The sequence below is a fragment of the Panthera uncia genome, chromosome D4, assembly GCF_023721935.1.
Source record: "Panthera uncia isolate 11264 chromosome D4, Puncia_PCG_1.0, whole genome shotgun sequence".
Lineage (NCBI taxonomy): Eukaryota > Metazoa > Chordata > Mammalia > Carnivora > Felidae > Panthera > Panthera uncia.
In genome coordinates this window covers 70,180,429-70,198,533 of record NC_064807.1, presented here as the reverse complement: position 1 = coordinate 70,198,533, position 18,105 = coordinate 70,180,429, and the positions used below count along the sequence as shown (strand labels likewise).

Here is an 18,105-nt window from a genome sequence, read left to right as displayed (position 1 = left end):
ACCATCTGAGGCACTCAGCTGCCCCTAAATTGTCTTTCTAAAATACACATCTGCTAAGAAATCTGTAAATGACTTCATTCTATTGCCAGGACGTCAGATCTGACCTCTATCCACACCTCCCATTTGTTGCCTACCAGACCGGGGCTCAGCCTTTCAGCTACGCTGAACTACTGGTGGGGCTGCAGTTCTGTCTCTGCCCTCTCTCCCACCTCCTGCCCCTGTATACATGTATTTCTGCATTCTGTGGTCTCGGCGCCCCCTGCCCTTGTTCAGGTGTCCTTCCTCTGCACCTTCTACAACACCCTGCGTATAACTTTCTCATGGTTCTGAGCACTGCATGTTTCTGAAACCGTCTCCACTATTAGAGTCTGAACTCCTGGAGAGCAGAAACTGTGTCTTCCATGGCTGTTTCTTCCAGCCTCCCATGGTATGTGACGTATAAAGGTAGCTAATAAAGGTGTTGATTGATGATGTATAAATGACATATTTGTTAGAGCTTTTTTTTTTTTTTAATTTTTTTTTTTAACGTTTATTTATTTTTGAGACAGAGAGAGACAGAGCATGAACAGGGGAGGGGCAGAGAGAGAGGGAGACACAGAATCTGAAACAGGCTCCAGGCTCTGAGCTGTCAGCACAGAGCCCGACGCGGGGCTCGAACTCACGGACTGTGAGATCATGACCTGAGCCGAAGTCGGACACTTAACCGACCAAGCCACCCAGGCGCCCTGTTAGAGCTTTTTTTAAAATTTTTTAAATTTTTTAAATTTTTAAAATTTTTTTTATTTTTTTTAACGTTTATTTTTGAGACAGAGAGAGACAGAGCATGAATGGGGGAGGGTCAGAGAGAGAGGGAGACACAGAATCTGAAACAGGCTGCAGGCTCTGAGCCATCAGCACAGAGCCCGACGCGGGGCTGGAACTCACGGACCATGAGATCGTGACCTGAGCCGAAGTTGGACGCTCAACCGACTGAGCCACCCAGGCGCCCCAGAGCCTTTTTTAATTGGGGAATGATTGGCATACAAGTTATATTAGTTTCAGGTATACAACATAATAATTTGATATTTATATACATTATGAAATGGTCACCACAATAAATCCAGTCACCATCTGTCACCATACAGAGTTGCTACAATATTATTGACTGTATTCCTTATGCTGTACATTACATCCCCATGTCTTATTTATTTTATAACTAGAATATTGTACCTCTTAATCCCTTTCTCTTATTTTGTCTACCCCCCAAATCCCCTTCCCTCTGGCAACTATCATATTTTATTTTATTTTTTTAAGTTTATTTTTAAGAGAAAGAGAGAGAGACAGAGTGCAAGCAGGGGAGGGGCAGAGAGAGAGGGAGACACAGAATCTGAAGCAGGCTCCAGGCTTCAAGATGTCAGCGCAGAACCCAATGTCTTGAACTCATGAACTGTGAGATCATGACCTGAGCCAAAGTCGGAGGCTTAACTGACTGAACCATCCAGGCGCCCCTCATGATAGTGCTTTAAAGTCTATCTAGGAAGGTCTAAGTTTTTATTATAATTTGGATTGGAAATTTCTACCCCAAGTCTATTTTCTAATTGGGTAAATAGAGTCTTGAGTGTTTATTTTGGCCTCCTACTCCTCACTTTCACTGTAACAGAGTTCTAGGCCAGGGTTGGGAAGGGGGGCATTCATATTTTATTCTTTGTCTTTCTTCCTTTCTCCCTCTATAAATCTCATCCACTTGATAGCAGTGTTGAGAAGATCATATGAGATGAGGCCTGTGCAGAAAACAGCTAGTACATTTAGTTAGTGCCCAGTGCATCTCAGCTGTGTTACCCACAAGGCACAATGGCGGCCGGTGCCTTCATACTGTGAATGTAGCTATCAGTTAGATACTAGAACACTGGTGTCAGCCAACATAGTCCCCTCCCAGTGGAAAGTCTATTTGGGAAACCTGGTTGCTGGAGAGAACAAAAGAAGGACAGAATGTTCTGTGATTGGGAAGGATCTAGAAGTCTGATATGCTGGTTTTCCCCAGCATATCTGGAACCTGTCCACCAAGTTAACTGTAAGGCCCAGTGTATCCACCCTGTCAGCACTGGGGAATTGCTTATTTTTTTTTTTTAAACTTTACTGTGGTAAAATATATAACATAAAATGTACCATTGTAACCGTTTTCTGGCACAGAATTAAGTACATTCATGATGTTGTAAATCATCACCACTATCTATTTCTACAATCTTTTCATCATCCCAGACAGAAATTCTGTTGATCATTACACAATTAACTCCCCCTTGCCTACCCACCCCTCAGTCCTTAGCAACTTCCAATCTACTTCTGCTTCTATGAATTTGTCTGTTCTAGATATTGCATGTAGGAGGGATCATACAATGTCTTTCTAAGTCTGGCTTATTTCATTTAGTGTCATGTTTTCAAGATTCATTCGTGTTATAGCATATGTCAGAAAATGCTCATCAGTCCTTACATTTGAACTTTCCTTTTGATGGCCCCCATTAGGACCACTTTGGTCATGCTTCCATTTGTTCTGATCACACCCTTTTCCTCTTTTTGACTTGTTTTCAGAGCCTCCCCTTCCAGAAGTAGACTTTGTCACAGTGCATGGAAGGCCTCTACCACGTCTGAGACTGAGGAAAGCCAAGGAGAAAAATGGACCGATCAGGTGAGCAGTGCCCCCTTCTCCATGGTTGTCCAGGGATCCTCATAGAGAGTTTTGGAAACTTTGGTTTAATTGAGGAGCTCTCTCTTTAGGTGCTGTGCTCAAATTATTGGGGCAGTATAGGCAGGGCCTCTTATTCATTTATTGTTTTAAACTTTTTTTTTTTTTTAAGTTTGTTTTATTTTGAGAGAGAGAGTGAGTGCATGGGAGGGGCAGAGAGTGAGAGAGAGGGAAAGAGAGAATCTCAAGCAGGCTCTGTATTGTCAGTATGGAGCCAGATGTGGGGCTTGAACTCACAAACTGATCATGTCCTGAGCTTAAACCAAGAGTCGGTCATGCAGGTGCCCCGGGGCCTTTTATTTTTGATTCCTTGGGCACAGACTGGGTCTTTAACTCCAACCAGGGCCCTTCCAAATGAATAGAGAGACTTCTAAGGAGCCAGAAACAAGCATTTGGGCAGCTTAGCTCAATAATTAAATCCATTCCTTTGGTCAGTGGACAAGCATTGGTTGAGTGTAACGTATCAGGTGTGATCCTTTGCACTCATATCTTAACATACATCTCTTCGTGATGATGGATCAAGAGCATCATTTCATTTACCAAAGACAGAGTATGTTTTTCTTTATTTAAGGATGATCTTTGGGTATGGGTAGTGGCTTCTGAAAGGGTCATTTGGATAACTCTCTTAATTCAACCACATATTGAATTAAGGGCAAGGCGCTGGGTAGTTAATGACTGCTTCTGGGATTCCAGATTTTATTAGGATGGAATTAATCCACCTCAGTTGGAGAACTACATTGTCTTCCATTAGGCATTTTATTTAGAGGGTCATGGTTGGATTAAGAAAGTAGAATTATTCCCCTTTTTTTTTTTAGAAAGGAAGATAGAGGTTTCCCTGGAGAGATAAGCAACTGTCTCACGGGAATAAGGCAAGGACATGGCAATAACCTTGCCATCCTTGGCCTAACCTTCATTGTCTTATGTCAGTCTTGACCTGTTAGTCTAATGACCCTTTAGTACAATCAAGGTGAAAATAAATGTGAGCTATTATAAAGTTAAAAGAAAGTCTGGATCTATTATTTGTGTGTCCATTTATCTTTTTTTTTTTTATGTAAAAAATTTTTTTTAATGTTTATTTATTTTTGAGACAGAGAGAGACAGAGCGTGAGTGGGGGAGGGGCAGAGAGAGAGGGAGACACAGAATCCAAAACAGGCTCCAGGCTCTGAGTGGTCAGCACAGAGCCCGATGCGGGGCTTGAACTCACAGATCGTGAGATCATGACCTGAGCCGAAGTCGGATGCTTAACTGACTGAGCTACCCAGGTGCCCCCATTTATCTTTATTTTTAAAAAATGTTTATTAATTTATTTTGAGAGAGAGAGTGAGCGTGACTGGGAGAGGGGCAGAGAGAGAGGGAGACAGAGAATCCCAAGCAGGCTCTGCACGGCCAGCACAGAGCCTGATGTAGGGCTCAAACCCACAAACTGTGAGATCATGACCTGAACCAAGATCAAGAGTTGGTTGCTTAACTGACTGAGCCACCAAGGTGTCCCAATCTGTGTGTCCATATATAATGAAACTTAGGCTTTTCCTGTCTTTCCATTAGTTTAAGTGCAGCAAATTCTTAAAGGTCTTTCCTGGGATGGCTATTGCCCACATTGTTCTGTTTCTGACAAGTTACTGGAAGGCACTGCAATTCTGTTGCTATAAGGAGAACAGAAGTTATGATATCACTGTCTGAGAGAACTTGCAAGAGTAAATGTGATATGTAGGCCAAATAGTTACGTAAGGCAAAAAGAAAAGCCAAATGACAGTCTATCTTTGTGGCTAATGTGCTCTCCAGTGCCTCCAAAACAGGAAGTGGAGATCTGTGAGTCATTCAAGGGGGGGGGGTGAGAAAGAGGGGAGAAGTCTTTCCAGAACAGTCATGTTCCAAACAGCCACAACTGCTTCCCTAACGTCATCAGGGTTAATTACCAGAAGGCAAGTGGGGTGATTTCCTCTCCCTGAGTACCTGGTTTGAGCTGGGGCAGCAGCTTTGCCAGTGTGTGAGACAGGCCTGAGTCTGCTTTGTGCATCATTGGGGGTAGGGCAGTGGCTTGGGGCACTTGGTGGAGCTGGGCTCTGGGACCATGGCTGCCTCCTTAGCTTGGTGATCTTGGACAGATGATACAGCCTGTTCCCGGGTTCTCTTAATGCTAGTGTCTCCCACACTTGCCAACTTCTAGAAATCACCTAGGGGTGCTTTATCAGCAGTGCAAATTCTCGCACTTGACTCTTGGAGATTTCGATTCAGTAGGTCTGGGACAGGGGCTGGAAATTTGTATAATTATCAAGCAACTCAGCTGATTATGATCATGCTAACTGGGGAAGACTGCTTTATGTCCTATGACTGGTGCCTCTAATGGGCAATGTCCAGAACCAAAGGTATGCCTTGAACTTGCACTTGAACACCACTATCTACATGGAAAGACAAGGTGGATTTGAAGAGGAGCTTGTGGGCAGCATGGAGCTGCTGCACTATTTACTTTCTTACCTGCAGCCACGATTCGTAGGAATGTCTTCAGGTCTCCAGGAAACTGTGTTGTTACAAGTGTTCCCTTGTAGGGAGTGGATTCTTAGTAAATCTTTACAGTGGTGGTGATGACAGCTCACTGCCCTGCAGGCTTTACTTTGTACCTTTTGGAGAAAGCCCTTTGCTGGAAAGTGAGCCCAGACTTTGTGGAAATCAGGACTCTGGGACCCCTAGGGTTTTTGGGTGGAGATTTTCCAAGTCCAACACCTACTATGGTGGGGGGCTCCCTTTTCTTAACGTAGTGACCCATGGACTTTTAGGAAGGAAGAGGTAGGGCGTTTAGGAATGTGGAGCAGGTAGTGTATATTTATTGGTAAAATAGATCATGTGGCCTAATGGTTTGGAAATGACCCCAATCATATTCGGTACTGATGCATATTTTTCCTCTTTACTGAAATTTCAACTCAAGAAATGTTAGTGGGGAGTCAGTCACAGCCAAAGAACTGTGTAAGGATTTGCAAGGATATAAGTGTCAATCATTTAAATCCCTGCTCTTAAGCCTGACCGGGAAAGCAGGTGTTCAGACACGTGCTATACTAGAGGCAGGAGATAAGGACTGAAGAGATGGGAACAAAAAAGAAGTCGTGATTCATTCTCAGTGCGTTTTTATGCTGACACCTCCTTTCACCGACAGGTTTTGAATTTGGTGGGATAAACCACAATAAACACACACAAAAGAAGAGTAGATTGCTGGTGTGCCTCTTTGTCCACACCTAGGGAACAGTTCCATAATGCACATATGACATTGTCCCTTTCAGGCTATTTCAGGATATTGTCAGGCTAGACTAACTCATGGTGACTTTGCACTCCTTCCTTCTCATTTATTTCACATGAACTTTGGTATCAGTCTGTGAACCGGAGGGAATGCAGATCACATGAGTTCCGTTTTAGGCTGCCATGTGATTAGAGCCATTTTGCAGACTTAGCCCATTAACTCTTGTAGGCGGCCAGCCTCCATGTGACTGCTGAACCCTTGGCCCAGCTGGGCTTTATTTGCCCACGTGGAGAGCATTGATTAGATCGGCTTTATGGCATGCACGCTCAGGGCGGCCATACTTGTAACAACTTCTCCCAGCTCTAGAGGATGTACTTGGCGTCCATCCTCAGCGAGAACTTGAGATCCCTCACCCCATGTCATGTGGCGTTAGCAGTACAGGTTCAAACTCAAGTGCCCTACCTGTTGGAGCCATCAGACTGTCGATCCGCTGTGGGCAAGGACTTTTTCTTGTGCAGTTTTGTATGTGCCTCTAGTGCCTAGAGAAGTGTTTCTCTCATAGCAGGTGCTCAATAAATATGAATAAATAAATGAATGAAGCAAGGGTCTGATAGACATTTTCTTTTTATTTCCAGTTCCTACCAGGTGTTGGTGCTTCCCCTGGCCCTCCAAAGCACTTTTTTTTGTGATTCTGAAGGGGCTACCTCATTCTTTAGCAACACCTCTGATGCCAGTGGATATGTGGCTGCGGAACTACTGGCCGAAGATGTTCCAGATGATGCCATGGAGATATCTATTGGGGACAGGCTGTACTATGGGAAATACTATAATGCACCTTTGAGAAAAGGGAGTGATTACTGGATTATATTACGAATCACAAGTGAATGGAATAAGGTATATACTTCTTTAAAAACTCTTGTGACTTCTCTGTTTTCTTTTTCATGTGAAAGTTAAATGTTTGGACATTTGTTTTCCTGGTATTTGAGATGGACACTGCATGTAATAACCATAAAAATGTGTTGACTACTTTGCCTTTATAAATGACGCGCAGGTGAAACCTTTAAGGAGGTTGATGTTCTGAACTTCCTGTAGGACCTGGCTGGATTTATGCTTGGACTGACCTAGTTTTGGTTCTTCCTCTTAAGCTGCAGGAATGCCCTCATCCTACTGCACTGCTGAAGCCTTAGTTAGAAAGGAACATCTAGATTTCCCTGTCACTTCCTTGTACTCCTGCCAAGCTGCCGCCTCCCCTCACTCTGTCTTGGAAGCAGGAAGGAGAGGCAGATTAACGTCAGCACTGCCCTATTTTCTCCTTCCATTGCTTCCTCGGCCATACCCACCTCTCCTCATCCTTAGAAAGACTATGTTATTCCAGTGGTGGTTCTTTCATGAGACCTAGAACTATGTAGTCATTGTATAATGAATAAATCTAGTGAGTTGGATAGGCAGAAAGCAGGCGCTGGATCAGTGGGTGGGGGTAGAAGTTCTCCTGGAAGAGCCATTGTGATGGGTTGTCCCAGGAGAACTCGAAGAGTGGGATAAATTCACATAGATTGGTGATGGAAATTAGAAAAACATTGTATTAATATTATTAGAAACATCTCCTTTTTAAAAAGGTTTTTAATGTTTAATTTTGAGAGAGAAAGTGTGAGTGGAGGAAGGGTGCAGAGAGAGAGAAAGAGAGAGAGAATCCATAGCAGGCTCCTTGCTGTCAGTGCAAAGCCCAATGTGGGGCTCAAACCCACTAACAGTGAGATTATGCCCTGAGCTGAAGCTGTCTGTTCAACCAACTGAGCTACCCAGGCACCTCAATAGAAACATCTCTTGACTAATGAATCTGAGCCACCTGGACTATAAGGTTCATCACATACTTACGACCAAGACACACTCTATTTTTTTTAATTAGAAAAAAATATTTTAAGGTTTAGTTTTGAGAGAGAGAGACAAAGTGTGAGCAGGGGAGGGGCAGAGAGAGAGGGAGACACAGAATCTGAAGAAGGCTCCAGGCTGTGAGCTGTCAACACAGAGTCTGATGTGGGGCTCGAACTCACAAACTGTGAGATCATGACCTGAGCTGAAGTCGGATGCTTAACTGACTGCGCCCCAATTTTTTTTTTTAATTTGAGAGAGTGCACGTGCATGAGCATGAGTGGGGAAGAGGGCAGAGGGAGAGAGAATCTCAAGCAGGCTCCATGCCCAGTGGGAACCAGATCTCACCACCGTGGGATCATGACCTGAGCTGAAGTCGGACTCTCAACCGACTGAACCACCCAGGCACCCCATCCTCCCTTTTTAACATTCTACTGTATGTATGCACCACATTTTAGCCATTCATCTGTGGATAGATGCTTGGGTTGCTTCCATCTTTGAGCTATTTTGAATAAGGCTGCTATGAACATGCTGTACAAATATCTCCTTTGAGTCCTTGCTCTCCATTTTTTCGGCATTGACCCAGAGTTGGAATCGTTGGGTCATATGGTAATTATCTTTGTATTTTTTTGAAGAACTGCCACACAGCAATGGCACCATATTACATTCTCACCGACAGTACACAATTATTCCATTTTCTCTACATCCTCCCCAAGAACTGCTGTTTTCTGTTTTGATAATGGCCCTCCTAATGGATGTGGGGTGGTGTCTCATTGTAGTTTGGGCTTCTGTTTTTCTAATGATTAGCGATGTTGAGCGTCTTTTCAAAATGCTTTTGACAACTTTTATATCTTCTTTGGGGAAATGGTTATTCAAGTCATTTGCCCATTTTTTTTAATGTTTACTTTTTGAGAGGGCACACATGCACACACGTGTATGAGCAGGAGAGGGGCAGAGAGAGAGGGGGACAGAGGATCAAAAGTGGGCTCTGTGCTGACAGCAGAGAGCCCAACTCAGGGTTCGAACCCACAAACTGAACCATGAGATCATGACCTGAGCCAAACTTGGATGCTCAACCAACTGTGTCACCCATATGCCTCCCTTTACCCATTTTTGAAAAAGGTTATTTATTTCTTTGTTGTTGGGTTTTAGGAGTTCTCTATATATTCTGGATATTAATCCTTTATGAGATTTGCAATGTGCAAATATTTTCTACCATTCCATTGATGGCCTTTTTACTCTGTCGTAAGTGCCCTTTGATGCAGAAAAGTTCTTAATGTTACAAGCTTCTTTTTTTTATTCCAGTATAATTAATATACAGTGTTACATTTCAAGTGTACAATATAGTGATTCAACAATTCAGTGCATTATTCAGTGCTCATCATGATAAGTGAACTCAGTATTTCATTTATGTATTTCATTTATTCACCCATTTATTTCACCCACCCACCAACCCTTGGGCATCAACCAGTTTGTTCTCTGTATTTAGAAGTTTTTTTTTCCTCTTTGTCTCTTCTCTGCCTCATTTCACTTAGCATTATACTCTCTAGATCCCTCTATATTGTTGCAAATGGCAAGTTGTCATTCTTTTTTATGGCTGAGCACCACACACACACACACCCACACACACACATCTTTATCCATTCATCTATTGATGGACACTTGAATTGCTTCCATATCTTGCTTATTGTATATAGTGCTGCAATAAACATAGGGGTGCATGTATTTTTTTCAATTCAGTTTTCATATGCTTTGGGTAAATACCCAATAGTGGCATTACTGGATCATACGGTAGTTCTATTTTTAATTTTTTGAGGGCCCTCCGTACAGTTTTCCACAGTGGCCACGCCAGTTTGCATCCTGCTAACAGTGCATGAGTGTGCTTTTTTCTCCACATCCTCAAAAGATCTTAATTTTGATGAAGTCAAGTTTGTCTATTTTTTCTTTTGTTGCCCATGCCTTTGGTGTTACATCCAAGAAATCATTGCTAAATCCAATTGTTAAAAAGATCTGTATATCTTCTTTGGCACCATTTGTCAAAAAGATTTCCTTTACCCATTGAATGTTCTTGGCCACCCTTGTTGAAAATTATTTGATATGTATGCAAGAGCTTCTTTTTGGGCTCTCTATTCTGTATTGATCTATGTGTCTGTCTTTATGCCAGCACCACACAGTTTTGATTACTATAGCTTTGGAGTAAAATTTGAAACCAGGAAGTGTTTTCCAGTTCTCCCAGTTCTCTGTGTATCTGTCCCAGTAACTAGCACCACCATGCACCCAGTTGCTAAGATAGAAATGCACGAATAATTCTTGCCTCCTGCCTCCTTATCTTCTTGTCTAGTACATCATCAAATCCTGTCTATTCTATCACCGTAATGCTGTGTAAAATCATCCTTTTCTCTCCTTCCTCATTAACACTGTTTAGCCTTTGACATCTCTTGCCTGAACATCAAATTTTCTAACTCATCTTCCTGTCTCTTATTCTGTCTCCTTGATCCATGTAACTGCCAGAATGAGTTTTGTAAAGTGTAAATCTGGTCATGACACTCTGTTTTAATGAGCTCCCTTCTTCACCTGGCCCCACCAATTTCTCTCCTTTAATATACTCCATTCCCAAGTACGTGCCTTACTGGTTATTAAGGTTAGATCCCTTTCACTGGTTATTATTGGATATTATTTTCCACTAGTTGCACTTAGCATCAAGGCAAAATTAGTCACATTCAAAAGCTTATGGCCATTTTGAGCTTTCCCCAGAATTTGTCAGTGTAAATATATTTTTTCAATTTTTAAGAAAACCAGATTGCCCAAGGTTGTCACTTGAAAGAGAATTTCCTTTTGAACTTAGAGGGATCCTTCTCTAACCCCTGCTATTTAGTTTCCTCTGGGGAATGTTTTGCAGACTAATCCCAGCCATTCCTAACAGACAAATATGCACATAATAACTGGGGGAGAAGAGAAGGTATTTCATTCCAATGAGTTTGTGGGTCTCCTCTACCATGGATGAGCTTTCATATGTTATTACTATTGTTGTTGTTGTTATTTTGTTCTCTTTCTGGCCCTTGGCTACTGTTTGGGTAACTGAGGCAGCCGGGTAAGTATTCTCTAGAGAGGTGAAGTATTATTATATGCCAAGGCTTCTCATAGCCTAGCCTATCACATGCATCACTATCTTGCTGAACTGGATGTGACCTTGGAATCTTTCTCAACAGAGTTCACAGGCAGTCAATGCCAGTTGCTGAGAGCTGGCCAGGGGAATGAAACTCATTGCCATTTCTGTCCTTTACCCATAGTGTGTGCTTTGTGAGATCTTTTGAGAAGCTATAGAATTGATCCCCAGGGTCACTTCTGTCCCTGCTACCTATGCCAGTCCCTCGAATACTTAGTAGTCACATGGCTAAAGTATACTATGTTAGAGCTAGAAGAGGCCTTAAAGATATTTTCATCCAAATTAAGAGAAATAGAACATTAAATTTTCTGGGCTAAAATGTATTATTTAAACTGATGTCATGTGCTGCCTAGTTAAACGTGTTGCTGTGTTTTCCTTTATAGGTGAGAAGATGCTCCTGTGCAGTTTGGGCTCACGTGAAAGGTAAAACCATTTTCTGCTTAAGCATCCTGTCCTTATTTCTCCCCTCCAGCCTGCAGCATCGAGTTATGTTAATGAGATTTCTTTTTAAATTGTTAAAGGTGACAGAAACCCATCTCATACTAGTTAAGCAAAAAGCCATAGCTGAAAAGGATGGGGGTGGGGAGCTTATGGACCTAAACCCACAGGGGCACCAGGACTCCAGAAACTGACACTTGGGACTTGAAACCAGGAGTGGCACACTCTGCCTCTGTCTCTGCTGTTTCTTTTCTTTCTTTCTTCTTCTTCTTTTTTTTTTTTTTTTTAACATTTATTCATTTTTGAGAGACAGAGCACAAGCAAGGGAGGGGCAGAGAGAGAAGGAGACATAGAATCTAAAGTAGGCTTCAGGCTCTGAGCTGTCAGCACAGAGTTCCACGCGGGGCTCAAACTCATGAACTGTGAGATCATGACCTGAGCCAAAGTTGGACGCTTAACTGACTGAGCCACCCAGGCACCCCTCTGCTTTCTGTTTCTAAGGATGGGTTGGCTTCATTTTCTTCTACAATAAGCCATGCGATGGAGGGGGATGGGCACCAGCTGCCCAGTTTAGCAACTCCAGTGGGAACAGAAAGTTTTTCAATTCAGGGGAAGAACCCTTTCTCCTAGATTAGGTGCCTGTCCGTGGGATGACTGGTACCACCTCCTAGAGTACTATGTACTATGAACAGCCTACCTTGGATTTTGGGCTTATTCATGTGGCTGGTTGGGGGCAGATCAGTGTGATTGACATGGACAGCGACACTCGGATTGCACTGAGAGGTGGACGCGATCCGCATCAGGAAAAGAGGCACGCGGAAACATGTTGACAGACCAATACAAGGAGCAAAACAGTCGACTGCTTTGAGCCATTTAGCTGCTTCGCATGCGCACACACTTATATGTATACTTTTAAGAAAAACCCCCTCCACGATGGAAGAATTATCCTGTATACAACCACAAGTAGAACTCTATTGGATGACAACTGTGTGTGGCTCTGTTACTGCATCCAGCTCCAAGACCAGGATTCCTGGGGATGGTCCATCCCTCTTGATCAAATCCAGGGGGACCTCTCACGATCTGTTAGCAATCTATGACTAAATGCCCAATGTAAGCATCCTCAAACCGCAGTTTATAATGTGAAAGGGGAAACTGAATAAGCGCAATAAGCACTTTCATTTAGAAAGGAGGAAAAGATAAAAGGCTGTGCAGTGGTCAGGGCGCCCATAACAGCGACCACATCCTGCTGGATGGGAAAAACTGGCATCCCCTGCCCTGGCAGCAGAGTGAGCCGCCTGGTCGGTTAGATGGGCTGCCTCAGTCTTTTCCTGGGTCTGCCCGATGGGAGAGTGAGTACCCTTGTCCCTTTCCTCCAGAGCTGTACAGACACAAGAGATGTAGCAGCTGGGTGCTGTGTAGCTTAAACCTTCTTCCTCCCACGGGCAGTTGTCCAGGTGGGAGAACTGCCTCAGGGCTTGAGCAATCACAGCTCCTTGGTTGCCAGACTTGGGATTTCCCTGGCAGTACATTTCTTTAAACCAACAGGCAGCCAGCCAGTGGATTTGATTCCTAGGAATTCCATTAGTTTGTTGCTTAATACCAGAAATCCTGTCAAGTTTATGACCTTTGTATCTGGACCTTTTTTCTTTGCGGTTTATGAGTCCTAGCAACACCCTGAGGAATTTTGCTCTTAGCTTGGAGTATCAGTTTAACCCCTTGCATCCTGTCTGTTACCTCAGAGCAGCATAAAACAATAGGCTGGGGTGGTGAGGAAGTGCCTGCAGAACTGTGCTTCCAGGAGGACTCCAGCTCGGGGCACTTCACAATGGGGGATTTGTTACCTTGTCAGTAGAGGGTGCTTAGCAGGAAATGATGGGAAGGGACCTGGAGAATTAGACTTCCTTCATTTGTCTGCTTGTCTTCTAATCTTATTTCCCATCTTTTTAATCTCTACTGACACCAACTTCAAAAAGAGCAGAGGACATGGCTTTTCTACTGGGCAAGGCGCATTACCAGACCATTGGATTGTGGTTGCCAGGCAGCGAGGGTCTTTGTGCCCCACCCCCCTCTACTCTCTTGAGATATAATTTACATATAACATTGAATTTGAGGTGGTGACTTGATCTATATTGCAAAATGATTACCACAATGAGGTTAGTTAACACCTCCATCAGCTCACATGATTACCATGAATATTTGTGTTATGTGTGAACATTTAAGATCTACTCTCTCGGCAGCTTTCAAGTATTTAATACAGTATTGTTAATTATAGTTGCCATGTTGTACATTAGATCCCTAGTACTTATTCATTTTATAACTGGAAGTTTGTACTCTGGCCAACATCACCCCATTTCTCCCCACCCCCCTGACCCTGGCAACTACCATTCTACTCTCTATTTCTATGAGTTCTCCCTTTTTAGATTTCACATATAAATATGATCGTATAATATTTGTCTTTCTATGTCTGACTTATCTCACTTAGCATAATTAGTGAGGGTCTTTCTTAACAAAGATGTGTGTTGTTACACTTCTGTGTGTAGATGGGCTAAGCTCCCTGTCTTGGAATTAATTATTTTTTTATTTTATTTTTTAAATTTACATCCAAATTAGCGTATAGTGCAACAATGATTTCAAGAGTAGATTCCTTAATGCCCCTTACCCATTTAGCCCATGCCCCCTCCCACAACCCCTCCAGCAACCCTCAGTTTGTTCCCCATATTTATGAGTCTCTTATGCTTTGTCCCCCTCCCTGTTTTTGTTATTTTTGTTATTTTTGTTTCCCTTCCCTTATGTTCATCTGTTTTGTCTCTTAAAGTCCTCATATGAGTGAAGTCATATGATTTTTGTCTTTCTCTGACTGACTAATTTCACTTTGCATAATACCCTCCAGTTCCATCCACGTAGTTGCAAATGGCAAGATTTCATTCTTTTTGATTGCCAAGTAATACTCCACTGTATATATATATATACCACATCTTCTTTATCCATTCATCCATCGATGGACATTTGGGCTCTTTCCATACTTTGGCTATTGTTGATAGCGCTGCTATAAACATTGGGGTGCATGTGTCCCTTCGAAACAGCATACCTGTATCCCTTGGATAAATACCTAGTAGTGCAATTGCTGGGTCGTAGGGTAGTTCTGTTTTTAGTTTTTTGAGGAACCTCCATAGTGTTTTCCAGAGTGGCTGCACCAGCTTGCATTCCCAACCCTGTCATGGAATTTAAATGAAAGCCACAAGAAATAGCCACGTATTTCAACATTTGGACATTTTGCAGCCAATCCATTCCCTAAGGCTATAAGGGTGGGAATAGAGTTCCCACAAAGAAAAAAGGTGCTTTTATCAGAAGAATGGAGATGTGCAGGCCTCCTGGACATAGAAATAGCTTCCAGAATTCACGGCTTTCAGCAGCTGTTTGATATGATTAGCAAACTCAAACTGGGTGGAAGAAATGGCCAAAGAGCTGGCCACAGTCATTCTACTGTGATTAACTTAACAGGGAGGATTTTGCTTTGGAAATGTCTACGTGACTTTTGGTGGTACCTTTTTACCCCCTCTCAACTTAAAAACCAGTGTTGAAAGAGGGTTCAAACCTTTGAAATCAAACTACTGGGAGGCTCTGGAGATAATAGAAAACCCAGTGTAATGTTGAAATTCTGAAGGCAATTCTACTCTGTATATCTATGTACAAACGTTACCTGTACTGTGCACACACCTTTGGTAGTCCCCTTTTGCAAAAATGTTGGAGACTGCCATCTCACAAAATAATTTGCAGGATCCAGATTAGTCCTGAACTTGTTCCAGTTCATTTGCCGAGCAACGGCCCCGTTCTTGCCTTTGCCCAGTGACAAATTATGCTACTTACCTGACGCAGATTGCTCCTAAAAGGGCTTTGTGATTACCAGGGAACCAGCAGTTGGTTTGATGGGAAATGGGGAGGCCTGGGCTTCCTTGCTTGAGCCTTGCTACTAATCAGCTGAGGGCCTTTGCAATTATATTTAACTTGGCAGGTTCTCAGCTGCCTCTTACCACAATCTTTCTGATCCCTTCCAGCCACAAAGTACTGAGTCTGTGATTTCCTGAGTCACAAAGCAAAGTCATTTGATATATGGGAGATGATCACACACTGTAATCACAGAACACTCTTCAGTCATAGGCATGAAACCCCTGAGTCATTAGTGACCCTTTCCCTTTCAGCCACATTTTACGCCTAGGGTGTGCTGGTCTCATTTCTGGATTCGTCCCCTTGTGCATAGGCCTTTATTATCTGTAGCACAGAGAGTGGGCAAAGCCTCCTTTCTCCTCTTCCATCATGGTGTTCATAGTTTCCTTTTTTAAAAAAAATTTTTTTTAAATGTTTATTTTTGAGAGAGAGAGAGAGAGAGAGAGAGAGAGTCGGGGAGGAGCAGAGAGAGAAGGAGACACAGAATCCGAAGCAGGCTCTAGGCTCTGAGCTGTCAGCACAGAGCCCGAAGCAGGTCTTGAACTTCCAGACCATGAGATCATGACCTGAGCCGAAGTCGGACACTTAACTGATTGAGACACCCAGGCACCCCAGGGTTTCCTTCTTCACTCCAGCCTACATGCCTGACTCATCTGTCCAAACTGTGGCTCTGATTTTCCTATTTCCCCTGATGGTTCTTCCATGGTTCTCCATTACATTTTAGACTGGTTTCTAAGGCCTCACTTGGACACCAGCATGCCCTTCCAGTTGCATCTCTCCTTCTCCATTCAAAATGATGTGCTAGCTCTTCTCTGGTTACGGCCCTTGCTTATTTTCCTCAGTGTCTTTGCTCATACGGTTACTTGCTTATTTCCACCCGGATTGCCCTATAACCTTCCTGTAATCTCTGCTCACTAGTTTGTTACAATCCCACCTATTCATCAAGATTAAAATCAAATGTTGTTGGGGTGCCTGGGTGGCTCAGTCGGTTGAGCGGCCGACTTCAGCTCAGGTCACGATCTTGCGGTCCATGAGTTCGAGCCCCGCGTCGGGCTCTGGGCTGATGGCTTGGAGCCTGGAGCCTGCTTCCGATTCTGTGTCTCCCTCTCTCTCTGCCCTTCCCCCGTTCATGCTCTGTCTCTGTCTCAAAAAAAAAAAAAAAAAAAAAAAACCGTTAAAAAAAAAAAATGAAATGCTGTCTCCTCCCTGAAGCTTCTTAAAATTTATTCAACAGGCAGGAACGCCCTCTCTCTCTCTCCCTTCCTCCTTCCCTCTTCCTCTCCCTCTCCTTAGCCATTCTGCCATACTTTAGAGAAACTGGTGCACTTGTCCTTTCATACTAGATTTCATACCCTGAGGGAACACGTTTGAAGAGTGGAGCAGTGCCTGGAACCCATTGGGTTGGATGATTACTGGTGAGCCAGCCGCATAGTCTGATGAAAAATGAAGCATAGGAAGTGCAATACTTAAATAAGCCAGGGAAGAGTTACCTTAAGATCTAATCCTAGTGTGTATGTTTATGTTTGTATACGCTACACACATGTACGTATACACACACACACACACACACACACACACGCATGCATATTTTAAACCTGCATAATTGTGGTAGGCAGAATTATAATGTGGCCACTGCTGGACACCCACCTTCTCTCATTTACTCATTCAAAGGCTATTCTCAGTGTTGCCGTGAAAGGATTTGAAGATGTAATTAAGATCCCAAATAGATTATCCAGATGGACCTGACCTTCACATGAGCCCTTTCAGTCTGGATCTAGGGGTCAGAAACGGGAGATTGGAGATTCAAAGGGAGAGATGGATCTGACATAAGGGTTTCTCCTGCCGTCTTTGAAGATGGAGGGAACCACATGGCAGGAATGTGGGTGGCCCATAGGAGCTGAGCCGCCAATGGTTGATAGCCAGTAAGAATATGGGGACCTCAGTCCTGCAGCTGCAAGGAATTTGGAAGCAGGTTCTTCCCCAGAGGCTCCAGAGGGAAAGGCAGACCACCTGACACATTGATTTCAGCCTTGGAAGACGCTGAGCAGAGGACCCAGTCACAATGTGCCTGAGCTTCTGGCCTACAGAAGTGCAAGCTAATGAATGGGGGCCAGCTGCTAAGTTTATGGTAATTTGGAAGCTGCAGTAGAAAATGAATTTTTTTTTTATTTAAAAAAAAATTTTTTTTTTTAACGTTTATTTATTTTTTGAGACAGAGAGAGACAGAGCATGAACAGGGGAGGGGCAGAGAGAGAGGGAGACACAGAATCCGAAACAGGCTCCAGGCTCTGAGTGTTCAGCACAGAGCCCGATGCGGGGCTTGAACTCACGGATCGTGAGATCATGACCTGAGCCGAAGTCGGATGCTTAACCGACCAAGCCACCCAGGCTCCCGAAAATGAATTTTTAAAAAGTTGCTGATTCATCAGGTGTTACTTATCTCTAAATTAATCTTCTACTTTGATCTCCTTCGCCGTCTCCTCCTCTGCAGGGAATTCAAGTGAGGAGACCCTAGAATAGCAGACAGGAATTTCACATGCCAAACAGAAGTCATGGTGCTAATTATTTGTACCTTTTGGAGAACAGAATTATTGCTTTCAGGAAATGGCCCTGATTGTGTAAATTCATGAAAAAAATGTCCACATCCATAGGCAGTTTTCAAGCTGTCCCAGAGCCTGAGAGTAGGCACAGGGTCTTTCTAACTTGCTCCTCAGCACCTGTGATATTTGCATTAGTGC

At 43.3% G+C, this 18,105-nt stretch overlaps 1 protein-coding gene and 1 long non-coding RNA gene across 10 annotated transcripts in view; one reads left to right on the top strand and one right to left on the bottom strand.

The window, feature by feature from the left end:
- Positions 1-14,610, bottom strand: part of LOC125927059 (uncharacterized) — a 187,645-nt gene extending 173,035 nt beyond the window's left edge. Inside the window, exon 1 of the long non-coding RNA XR_007459221.1 lies at positions 14,511-14,610. This is a non-coding gene — a long non-coding RNA (uncharacterized LOC125927059). The remainder of the gene's footprint in view (positions 1-14,510) is intronic.
- The window catches only part of SUSD1 (sushi domain containing 1), a 282,806-nt gene that overhangs the window by 122,390 nt on the left and 142,311 nt on the right, over positions 1-18,105 (top strand). For all 9 annotated transcript variants that reach the window (XR_007459116.1, XR_007459114.1, XM_049636099.1 and 6 more), the window contains 3 exons: positions 2,566-2,662; positions 6,585-6,843; positions 11,368-11,407. Coding sequence is in view for 7 of the 9 variants with exons in the window: in XM_049636099.1 (XP_049492056.1) it covers positions 2,566-2,662; positions 6,585-6,843; positions 11,368-11,407 (396 nt within the window). In the remaining 2 variants the exon portion in view is untranslated. The remainder of the gene's footprint in view (positions 1-2,565; positions 2,663-6,584; positions 6,844-11,367; positions 11,408-18,105) is intronic.